The 17,242-nt window shown below is 42.7% G+C and overlaps 1 protein-coding gene across 1 annotated transcript; it reads left to right on the top strand.

Moving 5' to 3' along the window:
* Window positions 1-729: 729 nt before the first annotated feature.
* Window positions 730-13,120, top strand: CD40LG (CD40 ligand). The gene is made up of 5 exons (XM_014832761.3): window positions 730-1,035; window positions 2,926-3,057; window positions 7,142-7,199; window positions 9,136-9,198; window positions 11,940-13,120. Exons 1-5 carry the CDS (start codon window positions 880-882, stop codon window positions 12,314-12,316), a joined length of 786 nt encoding a protein of 261 aa, XP_014688247.1. The 5' UTR covers window positions 730-879; the 3' UTR covers window positions 12,317-13,120.
* Window positions 13,121-17,242: the final 4,122 nt, after the last annotated feature.

The raw sequence follows: 17,242 nt of genomic DNA on the forward strand, positions 1-17,242 counted from the left end.
TGCCCGATGTCCATAGCAATTTATTGGTAGGGCAAGAACTAGAATTCCGGTGTCTTAATCGCAGCCTATTTTCTCTATTCTGAGCCATTACATCAGCTTCAGCAATTATCTGATGGAGTGGAATAGTGTAGACAGGCAACTTGGCTAAGTCAAACTAGTATTCCTACTTTAACCTCAATCCCAGAGTCTTGGCCTGATTTCCCTCAAGACCCTACTCCTCTTGGCCTTTGAGAAATTTATTTTTCTTGAATTATCTTTCCAGCTAAATTTTATTTAGTAGTTGTCAGCACTCCTTTTTGCTTTGTGCCACATAGACTTGACTTGAAAAGCTGCCGGGATTTCGTGGGGTTTAAAGATTAAAGAAGTCTTGAGAAGCAGTTAGTGGCACACCACTCATAAAACCAATCCAAACTTTTGTTGACATGTGTTTCTTTCCCCATATACCAACTTCCCGCTTTATAGTAGTAAGATTGAAATTGAAATAAGTCTGTTGCTGGTGGATTAATTTGTCACTTTCTTTGAAACTGGTGAACCCCAAAAGTTAGACAGCAATAGGAAAATACTGCCATAGTCTGTTAAGAAGTCTATGACATTTCAAGGCAAGAATGAATGTATGGAAGAAGAAGCTTGTTTCTTCTTTACTAACAAAAGGGAAAGCCTGGAAGTGAATGATATGGGTATAATTTAAAAAAAAAAAAAAACCTTTACGTAACTTTTTTGCTGGGAGAGGAGACTACGAAGCACATTTTCCAGGAAGTGTGGGCTGCGACGATTGTGCGCTCTTAACTAATCCTGAGTAAGGTGGCCACTTTGACAGTCTTCTCATGCTGCCTCTGCCACCTTCTCGGGTAGAAGACATCATTTCAACTCTAACGCAGCATGATCGAAACGTACAGCCAACCTTCTCCTCGATCTGTGGCCACTGGACCACCCGTCAGTATGAAAATTTTTATGTATTTGCTTACTGTTTTTCTTATCACCCAGATGATTGTGTCAGCACTTTTTGCTGTGTATCTTCACAGAAGATTGGACAAGGTAAGATGAACCATGAGCCTTTATTAAGTAAATGTGGGGTCCTTGTTGATTTGTGATTTGGTTGGTTTTAGTTCTACCCAAATGATGGACAATGGTAGGAATCCAAATACATAAATGGTCCTGTGACATAATGTTTGTTGTCTACTGTGATCTCCTATTCTTGTCTCTGGTCAAGAGCTTGGGCTCTGCAGTCAGACTGCCTGGGTTCAGATCTTGCCTCTGCCCCCTACTAGCTCTGTGATCCTGGGCAAGTTATTTTATATTTGTATGCCTCAGTTTCCACATCTGAGAAAAGGGGCTAATAATGGTACCCACCTCATAGATTAAATGAGTTTAGCCTTGTAATGAGCTTAGAACAGAGCCTGGCACAAGTAAGCACTATGTAGGCATTAGCTATAGTTATTTGCTAAAGTTTTGCTTAAAAAGTAAACTATTTTTTTCTGATGGAGACAATTCTTTCTTCTAAATTTCCAACTAGAAAAGGAGAGCATCAATTTGATATGAAATTTCATAGTCCTTAAGATTAGCATAGACATGGATAAGTCCCAGAATTTGTAGTCTTTTAGTAAAAGTGGCATTCTCTGTGTAGCTCTTCAAACACTGATTGTAGTTGCAAGCTGCTCGGTTTCCCTCTGAGATGTTTTCCATTCTTGAACAGTTGGACTTACAGGAACAAAAAAGTAGAGTAACTTAGTAGGTTGTTCTGTATTCTTAGGAAAAAATAGCCATTAGAATTTACCCTGTTTTGACGTGTTTATCCACTCCCACGGAGTGGCATTACTGGCTATGTTGACAAAGTATTGATCATAGATGAAAGGAGAAATTTGATCAATTATCTGGCTGTTCCTAAAAGTCTGGATGTGGGAATCGTGGATGTACAGCATCTGGAGACTGTGTTTTCTCAGGGATGTCTGTGTGTCTTCTCTTGGGATGCCAACCTAGAATTAAGGCCATGAGGTTTTCGATCAGGATGAGGTGGGGCAGTGATGGTTGAGGCAATTCACTGGGATACTCAAATTTTAGGTTTCACTGCTGAGAAAAGAGGGGGATTCTGGGTCTGGTTGTTTGTTTGCGTTTGGCCTGGTGGGCTCTGCCAATCAAATGCCTGGACATAAGCCTAGCCTCTAAAGGTGAAATAATGACCTGGGCCGACTCAAATTTACCGTAGCATTTAGATGCGCTCTTAATGACAATCAAAGCCGCCGGTTAACTAGATCTTGTTTTGAATCTAAAATTTAATCTTAAAACAAGAAACTGGCACAGAATTAGTTGATTATACAAGTGAATTTCATACAGTTAATTATTTTAAGACATTGGAAAATAAAACATCTCGTCAACTTTGGAAATGAAAGATGATTTCTTTAAAAATGCAAATGTTTTCTACAAATACTAAAGTTGAAAAGACAGAGACGTAATTAGAACTCGAGTTAATTGACACACATTGCAAATTAACTTCTTTTTATAAAGCACTGCATCAAAAACACTAAAATCAAGTGGGCAGTTTAGCTCAGCAGAAAACGATTTTATAGACTGTGTTTATATTGACCAGACATTAGGGGAGCAATGGGAAATATGACAATTACGGGATGTTGCTACTATGATACATTGAAAAGAAGGGTCACTTTGTGGTGAAATTTTATTAGAGTAGCTGTGATTTCTACCTAGAATTTCAGATAATACGACATTTTAATTGTTGGCCTTTGTAGATTTTTTTTTTTACCTGCAAATACTAAATAGCAGTAATCCAGCATAATAACTTTTTATGCCCCCTTTATACACCCAAAGTCCTCCGCCTGTTGTTGATGCCATGGAAGTGGGTGTAGAGGCAGACATCACTAGACGCATTCCTTCAGAGTTACATTTCTCATGTCCCTCTTATTTCATAAATAGATAGAAGATGAAAGGAATCTTCATGAAGATTTTGTGTTCATGAAAACGATACAGAGATGCAACAAAGGAGAGGGGCCTTTATCGTTACTGAACTGTGAGGAAATTAGAAGCCAGTTCGAAGGCTTCGTCAAGGTAAGGAACTCAGTTGTTGGTAAAAGTGTCATTGAAAAGTTTTACTATGTCTTCTAGGTCAGGGAAATGAAATCTGACAATGTGAAAGTTTAACATTTGCGCTATCTATCTACACGTGTATAGGTACATATATACATATATGGGTACGCGCATTTTTAAAAAAAGCAAAAATGAAGTCAAAATCCTATGTTAAAAGGGAAAAGAAAGTTGGAAGCGTGCACATTCGTAGGAATGTTCTTGAGAAGAACAAAAAAGGCCCTCTCTGGGGAAAATGCACACTCTCATGGGTATATTCACACACACATGTGAGCTCATACATGCAGTTGCCTCTGGGCAAAATTATGAATTACATCAAGTTTGCTTCTTGCATTTTCTTATCTTTCCATCCAAACCTTGATGGCTTCTCACTGTGGACCCATAGTCTGGTCCCCATCTCCCAGGGAAGCACTAACCTCTGGTCGCTGCAGTGTTGGCAGGCCACAGGTTGAGATACTGCCTTTACTGGGAGTAGTAGGGACTTCTGGAGACTGAGACACTCTATCATATGAAGAAATGCTTCTCTGATTATAGAATCTCAGGTGCCATGAAAGGGAGATCTTGTCCCTTTATTGTGAAGAGAGCTACCAGGAATGGGTGATGGATCTTCTCAGTGCCACTCAAACCAGACCCCATGTAATACCACTTGCTCATGAAGCCAGGCAACTCTGGGGCCCATCAAGACCTGAGGCAGAGAGGGTTTGAAGCCTTCCAGCCCAACAGGCTGATACCCTGCATGAAGTCACTGCAGTGACTATGGCCTATAATGGGTACCTAAAACAAGAAATTTTAGAACGTTTACTGAGAATGTGCCTACAACATTAATTCCATCATCATAGGCAAGGGGTCTAGGGGCTCTTTCTCCTGAAGCAGAACGTCAAGAAGTCTTTCGGCCTGTTTCCCTCTCAAAACACTAAGTCAAACACCCTTGGCCCTCAGCTCATTTGGGGTCATGAATAGGAGGCAGCACTCCACATTAAGGGCTGCCCTGTGCCAGACGGGTGGGTATCTGGCTAAACCACCAGGAATTAGTTCTCACATATAGGTGATGTGTAATTTAACCCAGGAGTGAAGGGCTTAAGATCTTATTTCTGAGCTTATTCTTGTCCTCCTATACCATCCCCAGTGTGTAATTTAATCCGGTAGTGAAGACTCCAAGAGCTTATTCCTGAGTCCCCTACAGACATCAGAATGCAGCTCAGATCTCTGTTGGCTTTTATGTTCTTTACACTAATCTAGGTTTTAGATGAAGACTCCTAATTCCTTATTTGCAAGGCTTGGAAATGATTTGAGTTTCTCCAGTTCTTTGAGGATTCTTGCCAGTATTACAGGGTATTGGGAGGTGTCGCCAATTTAAATGTCAATAAAGCGACTTTCAGAACGAAGGCTAATAATCCAAATAGAATATTTAATGTGCTTGGCTGTGTGACCTTGGGCAAATGACTTCACCTCACTGGGCCTCAGTTTTCTCATCTGTAAACTGAGAGGGCTGAGATTATCTATAAGGGCACTACCGGCTCCAACATTCTGTAATTAAGTGATCAGCCCTCAATTCTCTCAGTGCTAGTGAGAGCGGCTACTGCTTTTTTCCTCCGTCTCTCTTTCTTACTGAGAGTTTTACAGTTGAACTGCCAATTCCTCATGGCTTTATTTCAGGTTGGATATGTAAAGCTTTCCAAATCAGCTACCCAGGATAGAAGCAAGGGAAACAGTTGGTTTGGCCTCTCTGCTTATGCTTGCAAGAAAAAGTGACAGCTCCAAAAACTCATATTCTAAAAAGGCAGACCTTCTCTGGCATGTCAACCAGGGCTCTTTACATGCGACAGAGGAGGCCACTTGCCTCTTATTGCAGCAGGGGTGGAATCCTAGTCAATGTCATCTGTACATGTGATATGCACAAAGATTAGACACAAAGTCCTCCAGCTACCTAATCCTCCCCCAATGACTGACCCCTTTTCCAATACTCATTCACCCAAACTTCTCATTCTAAAACAATATTTTGGATTTGTTTAACCCAACAGGCCAACTACAGAATGACCCCAGATTGGATTTGTGTATTCTTAGCTAATGTTAGCAGGCTTTCTTTCTGGGTCATAGTCCGACTGGTCCAGAGCAACCTAACGTTTGAGTTTTGGGGCTCTGAATCATAGGACTTGAAGGGGTCTTAGAAATCATCAGATCCAACTGTCAACCCAGAACTTCAGGCTTCTCTTCACCGCCCTTACCAACTGGTTGCCCAATCTCTGTTTGAACACCTCTAGTGACAAGGAACTTATCTCCTGAAGCAGATAGTACCAAGAAGTCACTTTAGGGGGAAGATGGGATTCAGGGCTTATGTTAGTGTAAGTGGAGGCAGCATTTTGAATAGTGTAATTTCACATTAAAAGTCACTACCCACCCTCTGCTAGAATGATCAGTTCCATGACTGTCTGCCCACCAATGCCTGAGATATCTTTGATAGGGTCAAAGCACTTCCTTTTTAAGTTAAAGATCAACTTGTCCGTACCTGCCACATAGAGTTCCCACCAAGAGTGAAACAACTAATCTCAGATTTTCTGAAAGTCAACTTTAAAAAGTCTTTCAGTTGAGGTGGGGAGTGAGGCAAGAAAAAAAAAAAGAGGTTCTGGGGAGTGTGGCTGGGGGAAAGTTCACGGAAAAGCAAGGCTGGGTGCATAAAAGACAAACTTTGCTGACTTCACGTTTTCATCTTTGCCAAGCCCTGACACCAATGCAACCACTCAGCCTCAAAGTATCTCAACCTCGATCATCACACTCCATTTTTTCAAAAGACACTAAATACTCATTTGTTTACTTGTTATCTCACAAACATTTTCCTGTTGCTGCACTTTCACAGTGCCACACTTCAGCTCAAGTGGAAAGTTGAAGAAGCTCTGTGGCCCATGTGAGCCACAGAGCCTGTTCCGAGGTGCACGCTCCCCTTTTGGCTCTGTGACTTATACCTTCACATTTGGCAACTGAGCTGAGCCTACAACGAGACACTCAATAGTAACAACACTAATTCCTTCTATGGGGGGAACAAAAAGGAAAGACCCTGGAGAAAATTGATTTCAGTAATGGGAAGGCACATAGGACTTTGACTATCAGAAGATATGAAAATAATACTGTCTTTCTCCCTTGTGTTCAGAATACAGAGGGATGGTGCCAGCTGAGTCTGGCCTATGAATGTGATCTCACAGTTTCTACTCTTGGCTTTAGCCTCAGACTCCTTGGGTGACCTCATGCCAGCCAGTGAAGCCCTCCAGGCCTTTTATTCAGTATCTTTAACACGGCAGCCTTAGCTTTTATCAACATCCAGCTGTGCTGACGGCAGTGCCTGTTAGCTTCCTTAAGTACGTCTAGACTTTCTTCAGTTGCTGGGTGAGAAGAAACCCCTTAAGAAGTGTTGCATTTGCCTTTGAACATCAGCAGCATTGGAAGATTACCTGTTTCCTATATGCTGGTTATGCTAAATAAATACAGGCCACACAAGGCAACCAGCAACAAGACTCTCCTCAGCCCATTGAAAGGGACAACAAAATAAAAAATGTCTGAAGGTCTATTCATAGTCTGAGATTTCTCCCTGAGGTCAAACCTGCTGTTACCATTTCCTAAGAGATTTTCAGGCCAATTTTATTCTAATAGACATGCCATGGTTTATGTTTAATAATATTCTGTATACCAGTTCCCAGGGTAGAATCCTCTCTCCGTTGGGCATTATTGGTCAATACCTGTCAAAGCCAGAGAGGTTGGGGTCATAGGAAGGCTCAGAATCACAGCCTCTGGTCTGAAGAGAGGACCGGAATGGAAATAATAAGGCCCACATTCTGCTTCCAGGTTCACCCCTGGGCTTTCTGGGCTGTCAGCTCACCTGTCAGGGGCATGGGCTCCCAATCAGTATGATGGAATTAATGACAGGATCTAAGTCCATAGGATAATCCTTACCAGAAACAGACACCAGAGTAATGACAGATGCCAAATGAATGATACCTCTAAAACCCTGCAGCAGAGTTCCTGTCAAAATGACCTTTTGCAATGACTCTTATTTTAGGATATAATGCTAAATGAAGAAGTGAAGAAGAAAGGAGAAAACTTTGAAATGCAAAAAGGTAGGTTGCTATTTACCAATTTCTATGAATACTTAAAAACTAAAAGGAAGCTGTAGGCTGATTATATTGAACAACCCAGTGTTGAATCTGGGAACTCTTAGCCCTAGAAATAAAACAGGAACACAATTGCCAAAATCAACACCTTCTCTGGTGCCTGTGATTTGGAAAGGCTTTGGATGTATATATTTATGAGGAAGGCTGTGTTCCTTTAATGCTGACAATGCCAAGTATGAAGAAATCCTATTATTTTCAATACCTTAATCAAAGCAACCATACAGCCTAGTGTCACCAGTAGAGGCTAAGATGACAAGAAAGTCATCACTCGGCCGCAGTGACACTCATTGCTCAATGATAACAGTTTTTCATGGGGAACCATGGCCAGTAGAGCCTCTAGGATCAAGGAGTGATTCAGTGTGACAACGTTCTAGTCTTTGCTCTGTTTTTGATGTCAGAGTTTCTTGAACATATCAGAGTTGGAAGGGAACTTGATGGTTCTCAAATCCAGCACCATCCTCAGATCATGAATCTTCTTCACAACAGTTCTGAGCATCTGGCCTGTCATCAAACATGCCTAGGCACCTTCTATCTCATAAAGCAGCCCAGTCCATCTTTGAATGGCTCTAATAATTATAATAAGATTACTATACTACTCAAGAGAAGTCTTTTCTCCTCTGGAGTTGAAATTTGTTCCTGTAATCTCCACTCACCATACCCAGTTCTGTTCTTTGTGGCCATACTAAACAAAGTACACGTTGTCTTCTACACAGCAGCTGTCCAGTTGACAACAGCAGTCATGGCCCCTGAGCCTTTTCTTCTTCAGGCTAAAACTCCCCAGTGTCTTCCGCTGTTCCTCCTATGACTCTTTCCAGGCCCTTCCCTCTCCTAGTTACCTCCTTCTTTGGACACAGTAACTTTCCCTGTTCCTCTTAGAATGTGGCACCCCAAACTGAACGCAATAATGCCTGGAGTGACCTGAGCAGCTGAGTATGGGAAAGATGGAATGTTAGTAGATGAGTGTTGTTAGAAAAACTATTATATCACAAAGTCAGTGAAAGTGATGCTATGACTTGTGTAAATTTAATGCACACAAAGAAATACATATATACATACAGATATGCCTTCAGAAATACACATAGCGTTTGCTGAGGCAAAGAAGTGTACTTAGAGCTTACTTTAACTATTGGTCCAGATGCAAAGGGTCATCTGATTTCTACAAAGCTTTTGTCTTCAGAATGACTGTAAGATACGTTGAATGGGGCCATGTTGTCTGTTAATTACAGTGAAATTTGAGGAAATAGTTCATGTGGATGCTGCCTAGTAGTCTTACGGAAAATGATAAACTTAACAAAACTGGTAATTTAGGTCATGCAACTTGACTTTATAGGGCGACTACAAAGTGTCCAGTACCAGGCTTATTACTGGAAAAAAAGAAATTTCCACACCATCTCTTCTCTTAGGAGATCAGCATCTAATTAAGTAGCAAGCCTTTTACATGAGAAACAACTAGAGATAGATATAATAGTTTGGCCAGTTGCTTGACCATATCAGACACCATAAGCATCTTACTAGCTAAGTGTGCATACATGATCTTGGGGCCCACTAAGATTCCCAACAGGTGGGAGTTGTTCCTAAAAGCAAGATTCAAAATATGTTTAATGAAGAGCAGTATTTTTAGCCTGTTTCAATCTACGGAAAGTGGAGACAAGTACTGAACAACTATTAGAAGAATGGGATCAGCAGAAATAGCCAATTCGATTGTTGAGATTTAGAAATCAACTTTTCCCTCTGTGAGAGGGATTTCAGACCGCTTTATCCTTCCTTTTACGTAACCTATTTAAGCAAAGTCTCTGTTACACAGCTATAGAACTAGACCATACAGTTCTGTGGCAGTTTTGTATTACTTTGGCCTGATAGTTTGCTTTTGGTTTCATTTCAGGCGATCAGGAGCCTCAAATTGCGGCACATGTCATAAGTGAGGCCAGCAGTAAAACAGCATCTGGTAAGTCCAAAAGCATCTGAGCATCAACCACGCAAGGGGGAAGGCTGGCATGCTAAAGCAATGTAGCTTAATGATTAGGCTCCTCTCTTCCTCTGGGGCCCAATTTACAAACCTACCCATACACCTCTCATACGCTCTCCTTTGCCTTCAAACTGAGCTCAAATGCAGAGATGGGACTTAGAGAGACAAAAGGAGGTGGGAAGCAATCCCAATGTTCTCATTATGTTCTTCCTCAATGGCTGATTCTAAATGATGAATTACTGGGTGGAGGGACCATTATTCTGATAACATAGAAGAGATGGCAGGTAGTGACCTCTTGACTGGGAGCATCCCTCATCCTAACCCCTCTTCACTGTGTGTAAATGGGCCCCAGGGGGTATTTCTTGCCATCTGTCAATCCCTGTATGATTAACCCCAGCCTCACCGGGGCCAATCTCAGGGAAATTAAAGGTAAAATCATTCTGCAAAGATCAATAGGTGCCAGGATGTTAGATTTTCCAATGAAGTAACAGCAGATGACATACTGTACTCTTTTCAACTCTGAGCGATTTTATTTCCATATACGTTCTGCCATCATTCTAGCCCTTAGATCTTTTTTCCCAAATCTGTACCTTGTGATTGCTGGCGCTGGAGAATGTGTCGCATCTGATAAATGGATGGAAACATGTGTGCTAGCATAAAATCCCCCATCTACATAAATGCAGTCTGAGAGCATCAGAGCAGTCTTTGAAACATTTAGCACAGTGCTCCAGAATAGAGTTCTAAACAGTGAGCGTGTGTGTGTGAGAGAGAGAGAGAGAGATAGACAGAGACAGACAGAGACAGAGAGAAAGAGGAGAGGAGACACCCCCTCATCTCTAGGTGGCTTGCGCTTCTCAGCAGGTGTAACACATACATGGTTATCATGGATCATGGTACAGTGGTGAGAGCACCGGATAGGAAGTTTCTGAACACTGAGTTTCAAGAACCATCACTATGACTTGCTGGGTGACCTTGGGCAAGTCCCTTTACCTATGCAGCAATTTCCTGCCTCACTGACTTCACAGGGCGACACTGAGCACCAAATTAGCTAATGTGGAAGAAAGTTATACTGTCAAGTGCTATACAAATGTAAGGCGTCATTACTGAGCTAACTTCATTTTAGTTTAGATATCAGAAAAGTGACATAAAGCCTTTCATTAATACCAGTTATTTCCCAATATCTAATATTTCTGCCAAGTACCTCTTTCTCAGAAAATATGCTTATGGGAGAACATCACAACTACATTGGCATGTCCAGGGTGGCCATCTGCATGACATCGTCTCATCCAGATTGGATGACAGCAACAGAGACACCTCGTGGAAGAATAGCTTCCCACTAATCTTTGTCCACCTGTATATAAATCTCTGTTCTTAGTGATATTTCATGGTGCTCAGATTCTGCCAAAGGCTCATGATTGATATTGGTCCTAGCATATTTTACAGTCTGCATCCCAGTAGGTTCTCAGGGGATCAGGTGGGAAGAGAGTAACATTCCTCCCCCACCCCAGTCCCAAACCTCATTCCTACCTGGTCATGCTGCTGCAAACTTGACCTACATCCCACAGCAAGGATGAAAATTGGCAAGGACTTACAAAAATAAACTTCATGGACTAAAAGTTAAGGACCTTGCCCTTGTTTTCTCAATCGGATGGTCCAAAAGTGAAAACACCATAAAGTATCATTTCTGGAGTGGTCTGGAGGGCCAAGAAATGTCAGGCATTTCAAGATACTTCCCACTACAAAAGGATGAGTTTTAACAGGTTAGATCTTAAACTCTGATAGGCCTAAGACCACCAAACAGATATTAAAAAAAAAAAGTTCAAGGAAGCAAACGCATCAATACTTTCACTTCTCCCCCAACCCCCACCCCCGGCAGTCTAGCTCTCTGTGGGAGCTGAGATTTGAAATCGGGTGCACATACTACTTTGAACCCACTCAACATCTCAGCAGAGAAAATGGCACACTGTTGGTGGGTACTCGGGTTTAGCCACAAGAATACAGGCACTTTCAAGTTGGTGGCGCCCACTACAATGGGAGATCAAAACGCACAGTGAAATGACAGGTTTATTTTCATACTTCCTTGCCTAATTTTAGTCCTTGCTGTGGGAGTCAGGTTGAATTTGCAACAGTATGATCAGGTAGGAAGAAATGGGGTCTTTCTTTTTCTCTGTGCTGAGGCTCAGCTAGTGGACTAGGAACTCTCTGACTTTGTAAAATTCAAGGAAAGCAAGATATCGATGTTAATATTAGCAAGGATTTTGTCTGAATATTCTGGCATGCATAATTTACGATGTGGAATTTTGAAATCATTCACACTTTCTTAGGTTCAAGGGCAAGTGGACTTTGAACTCTAAAGAGAGAAGGAAACTTACTGTGTTCTGTTACTTTATTTAATCTTTATAACACGTCTCTGAAATATGCTGTAACATAGCCCCGTGTTACAGACGAGGAAGTGAAGCTCGGGGAGATTAAGTGACTTCCCCAAGCTTAAAAAAGCTTGGATTAGAACCCAGCTCCATCTGACTGTAAAGGCTATGCTGCTTCATCAGTCATAACTCCTCCACGGACTCTGAGGGCTGGAAGGGTCCTTAAGAATCCCTGACGCCCAAAACTTCCGTTTGTATATGAAGCCAGTATCCAACATTAAACTTTATTTCCCATTAGAATGTGAACCATGCTATGCTTCACCTCACCACGAATTTTTCCCCTCTCCATTACAGTTCTACAGTGGGCCCAGAAAGGATACTACACCATAAGCAACAACTTGGTAACCCTCGAAAATGGGAAACAGCTGGCCGTTAAAAGACAAGGACTCTATTATATCTATGCCCAAGTCACCTTCTGTTCCAATCGGGAAGCTTCGGGTCAAGCTCCATTTATAGCCAGCCTCTGCCTGAGGTCCGTGAGTGGATCTGAGAGAATCTTACTTAGAGCGGCAAATACCCACAGTTCCTCCAAACCTTGCGGGCAGCAATCCATTCACTTGGGAGGAGTATTTGAATTGCAACCAGGTGCTTCGGTGTTTGTCAACGTGACTGATCCAAGCCAAGTGAGCCACGGGACCGGCTTCACATCTTTTGGTTTACTCAAACTCTGAACAGTGTAACCTCGCAGGCTGCGGCTGAGCTGATGCTGGCAGTCTTCATAATACAGCAGAGCAGTTAAGACCACCCCCTGTTGAACTGCCTATTTATAACCCTAGGATCCTCCTCACGGAGAACTATTTATTATACACCCCAAGGCACATAGGGCTGCAAAAAGTGAATCACGGGGCGGGTGAAACCCAAACAGGCCCTGTTCCATAAGAGCTTAGATTCTGAGGCAGCAACCCCACTGATGCAGACATCCCGAGAGTCCTATGGAAAGACAGGCCATTATGCACAGATTGAATGCTGAGTAAACAGCAGATAATTAGCCAAGTTCAGTTTCGTTTCTTTGCATACAGTGTCTTTCAGTGGATAATGTATTTGATTTATCAGTGAAGATGCGGAAGGGAAACAGGGAGCCTCAGCTCACATTCAGTTATGGTTGATTCTGGGTCCCTGTGGCCCCGATGGAGGGGGCAGGCTCTAGAAAGTCTAATGCAGTGGAGAACAGGAAAACCCTGCCCCCACCAACCACCCTGACACTCATTCTCTCTCTCTCTCTCATAAACACACACACACACACAGGAGTCAAGCTGTTGCTAATCAGTTATCTTATTTCAACCCCATCCCTATCTCCACCACTGTAGATGGGAGGGGGGAGAAGAGAGCAGCTCTGAGCCTGCCCCCTCCTCCTCCTGAAATGACTGTATTTAAAGGAAATCTATTGTATCTACCTGCAGTCTCCATTGTTTCCAGAATGAACTTGTGATTATCTTGTTATTTATTTTTTGAATAATAAAGATCCCTTAACGTTATTGTTGTTATTTAGCACCTAGAGCCCAAGGCCAGGTTGGGGGAGGAGGAGTCATTGGAGGGAATTTTCCCAACTTTTGTGATGTTTTCATAAACTTGGTTCTCCAGCTTTTTGTACCACAAAATATCTTGGCAACAGCACACTCCCTGAAAGTCTGCGATAGCTGTTGATGGATGACATGGAAGCTTATTCAGTGAAAAGCAATCTGGGTCTTTATTTCCAGCTTGTTCTGGAAAGGTTGCAGGGAATTGAAAAGAGACTGGTTTTTTCTCGATTAATCACAGCTGAGTGAAGCTAGAGGGAAGGCCTTAAAGGAGAAGCAGTCGCTTATCTTTTTAATAGCTGTCTAGGTGGTTCCACCTTAGCAACAGGAAAGGGAGCTGCGACAAACTGAGAGGAAGTATTGGCCCCTTGGTCTTCTACTGAAGCCAGTGGAGCGGTTCCTTGTCACCTCCAATTGAGGGCTTTTTCACGTAAGAAACCCAGAGTGGCTTCTTCATCTTTACTGGTAGAGTGCATTGTTTAAGACAAACACTATATGTTCAAGCAGAAAAATATGACTAGAAATAGAAGTAAGAAATAAGAGTAGGAAATAAGAGGGGAGAGAGGAGAGGCAGGGTCAGCTCTTGGCCACTGCCCCTGCTCTTCAGGCCTGTGGACAGCACAGTCCCTTCTTGGTTGAGTGATTTTGAAGGACTTGGAGTGTGAATTTCTAACACAAGGTTGAAATCATGCTAGGCAAACTAGCTTGGCTGTGCAGTTTCTCCAACGAGAGAATTTTGGCAGGGGTGACATTTGTTGATTTAGGGATTCCCTTAGGGATATGTCCACAATGCTATCTTGTCCTCCGGAGCAAAGATCCTTCTGCAGTGTAGCCCTCTGCGTGGGAGACTTGAAGGAAGTGGGGTGCGGCATGGCAGCGAGGAGACATTGGTCATGATCTTCTCACAGGTATGGGTCTCCCTTAGGAAGGCTGGGACCCCAGGTCTAGCTAAGGGGAGGGCTTGGACCAGTCCAGAGAGAAGAAGACAACACACAGGCCATGACTCTCTCTCCCTCATGGTAACTGAGTGCCCACTCTGTAGCACAGCCATATGTGCCCAACTGCCTGGGTGAGACAGTGGGGCTGGGGATGGGCAAGAGGGTTCAGAAGAAGGGAATCCATGTCTAGCCTGGACAAATCAATTATAGTCTTTATTTACTCACATCCTCTGACTTAAACATTGCCCCTGCACTTCACCCCGCCTTCTTGTTCTCCCTCTTTGGCAATCATTATCTTCCAGATTACCTCTACCTCTAGTAACCAAGTTGCTAACAATATCTGTGATCAGAAGGAAAGCTATAGATACAAAAACTCTCAATTTTCTATGCTAACTCATCTGCTCCCATGCTTTCTACTGCTCTCCAAATGCTACCTCTTGTAGCTCCAGCCCAGAACTTTCCCTTAAGCTTCGGCCTCACATGGCCAACTGCCATCAGACTGCTTCCTCATGAGGTCACCTTGCCCACCCCACGAATTCCAGACCCTATCCTTAACTTCTCCTCTTCCTGTCCTACATACCCACAGTGGGCTGTCTCCCTTGGTTCATGGGTTTAACAACCACCTTCATGCTACTCATGTCATGCCTTTAGTCCTGACCTGCTCCCTAGAGTTTGTGGCCCCACTGCCTGCATCTCCAAATGGTCGGCCTGGGGCCCTCAAACCCAATGCATCCAAATGGAATACTTGATCCTTTCCCCCACATAGTGGGATCCACTTTCAGTGTTTCCCTTTCCAGTGAATGGCAGCCTCATCTACCCTGCTTCCCAAGCCAGAAACTTGGCTGACTTCTCACCGTCCTCACTCCCATGCCCAATCCCACCAGCCTATACACATCAACCCTATTTCTTAGATAGTTCTTAAATTAATCTACTTCTTTCTATCTCTACTGCCACTCTCCCAGTCCAAACTACGGTCATCTCTCTTCTGTAAAACTACGATAGCCTCCTAGACTCCCTGCCTCCACTCTTGTTCCCTCTCATCTATTCTCCATACACAGCCAGAGTGAATTCTTAAACACAAGTCTGATTTCACCACTCTTAAAGACCAGAATAATTAACTTATTTCATCTCCTACCAATGCCTCTCTCAGTGTCTTTAGTTCTAATCCTCAGCTCCTCTAAGCAAGCCTGCAAATGCTTTCCTGCCTTAGGCCCCAGGTGGGCATGCTGTTTTCTCTTCTTGTAACACCCATTCCCTCCCCCACTGCACCCTGTACTTTAGCTTCACAGCCCTTACCATGGTTGAGGTTTTTACTACTATGCTGTGAGCATCTTGAGGACCAAGAATTTGTCCTGTTCACCACAGTAACTTCAGTGTCTACCACAGGACCTGGCATAGAATTGGCCCTATATTCATTGCATGAAGGAATAGATAAATGCGGCTGCTTACAACTGAGTAGTCCGTGAAATAACTCTGTGTTGGTTGAAGAAAAAATTTGCAATACTGTAAAAACCTCCATTATGTCAAAAATATCTATATCATAAAAATGTACTCAGGGAGTAGAAAATGACTGAGAATTATACTGTAGCTAAAAATAGATAATATATTTTTATTATATATTTCATGCTAGTTTGCAAAAGAGTATATGATGTTTGCTCCAAACGTCACCTGGACATTTTCAAAGTTGTTCCAATAAATGAAGAGGACTTGAGTACATTTCTGATCTACCTATAAGATTCTGAGTATAAATTATCTCATTTAATTCTATTTTTATAAGCACGTCATTTCTGCATTCCATCTAAGGGGGGAAAGAGTGCTTGAAATGGCCAGTGATTTTTATTTTCAGGTAAAGGGAAGATGAACAAAGTATAAAGCATTACTGTCTCTGTTACCTGATAGGAAGCAAATGTCTATGCAATGCAAACAGTGTGCCCCAGCAAGGTGTCAGCACAGGGCGCCCCAGGTAAAGGGCAATAACTCATTTCCTGTTGAATTTGACTATTTCCACAGGGCCTGATATCCCTGTGTTGGAAGCTGCCTACTTGGAGACACAGAAATATGGAACATGGAACTAAGTATGATTTTTTTTTTAAAGATTGGCACCTGCGCTAACATCTGTTGCCAATCTTCTTTTTTCCTTCTTCTTCTTCTCCCCACAGCCCCCCAGGACATAGTTGTATATTCTAGTTGTAGGTCCTTCTGGTTGCGCTATGTGGGACACCACCTCAGCATGGCTTGATGAGTGGTGCTAGGTCCGTGCCCAGGATCCAAACCGGCAAAACCCCAGGCCACCGAAGCAGAGAGCATGTACTTAACCACTCGGCCACAGGGCTGGCCCCTAAGTATGATTTTTTATTATGTTCCTTTTCTCTGTGAACCACATCTCCATTGTAAGGCACAAAACCAGAAATACTCATTGTAGTGTAGTGGTTAAGTCTGGAGTCAGACAGGTGTAGTCTTATTCTAGGCTCCACTATCTTCCCAATTTTATGACCATAGGCAAATCATTTCACCTCCTCTGGGCTTCAGAGTCCTCGTCTGTAAAGTAGGGATGAGAAAAATACCTGCTCTGCAAGGTTTATGAGGATTTGATGAGCTCATTCACAGACAGTCCCCAGCAGAGCCTGCTCTCTGGAACAGATCATCACATAAAGAGCACTAAGGGGGGTCTCCACATGGCCCCCAGCACTCCAGGCTGCACCCAGTGTTGCAAGTAGACAGGATGGCATCTTAAAATGGTTGAAACCTCTGAGACCAAGGAGAATGCCTGGCAGCCCAGGCACACATGAAAGGCCTGGCTCATGTAGTAGACCAAAGACCACACCCAATTTGAAGCAAAGTGAAAGCAAAGAGAAATAAAAGGGCAAGATGAGAACATATATCTGATATTAGAGTAGACCTGTGTGTAACAAAGACTTTTTCTTATAGTTTCATCGTCAAAAACAATTAACTGTTGGAGGCTTGAGGTTGCCAAATTTTCAGGTTTGAGCAATTCCGTATTTAGGATATTTAGGAAGGTTTCTTTTAAAAAACCTATGATCATTGATTCCCAATCTAAAGGACGTCAGTACACAAACTTACCCTTTCCATTCCACACAATAGGCAATTCAGCAACTCTCAAGAACCCAGTTAAATATATAGT

This window comes from Equus asinus, chromosome X (assembly GCF_041296235.1).
Source record: "Equus asinus isolate D_3611 breed Donkey chromosome X, EquAss-T2T_v2, whole genome shotgun sequence".
NCBI classification, from domain to species: Eukaryota; Metazoa; Chordata; class Mammalia; order Perissodactyla; family Equidae; genus Equus; species Equus asinus.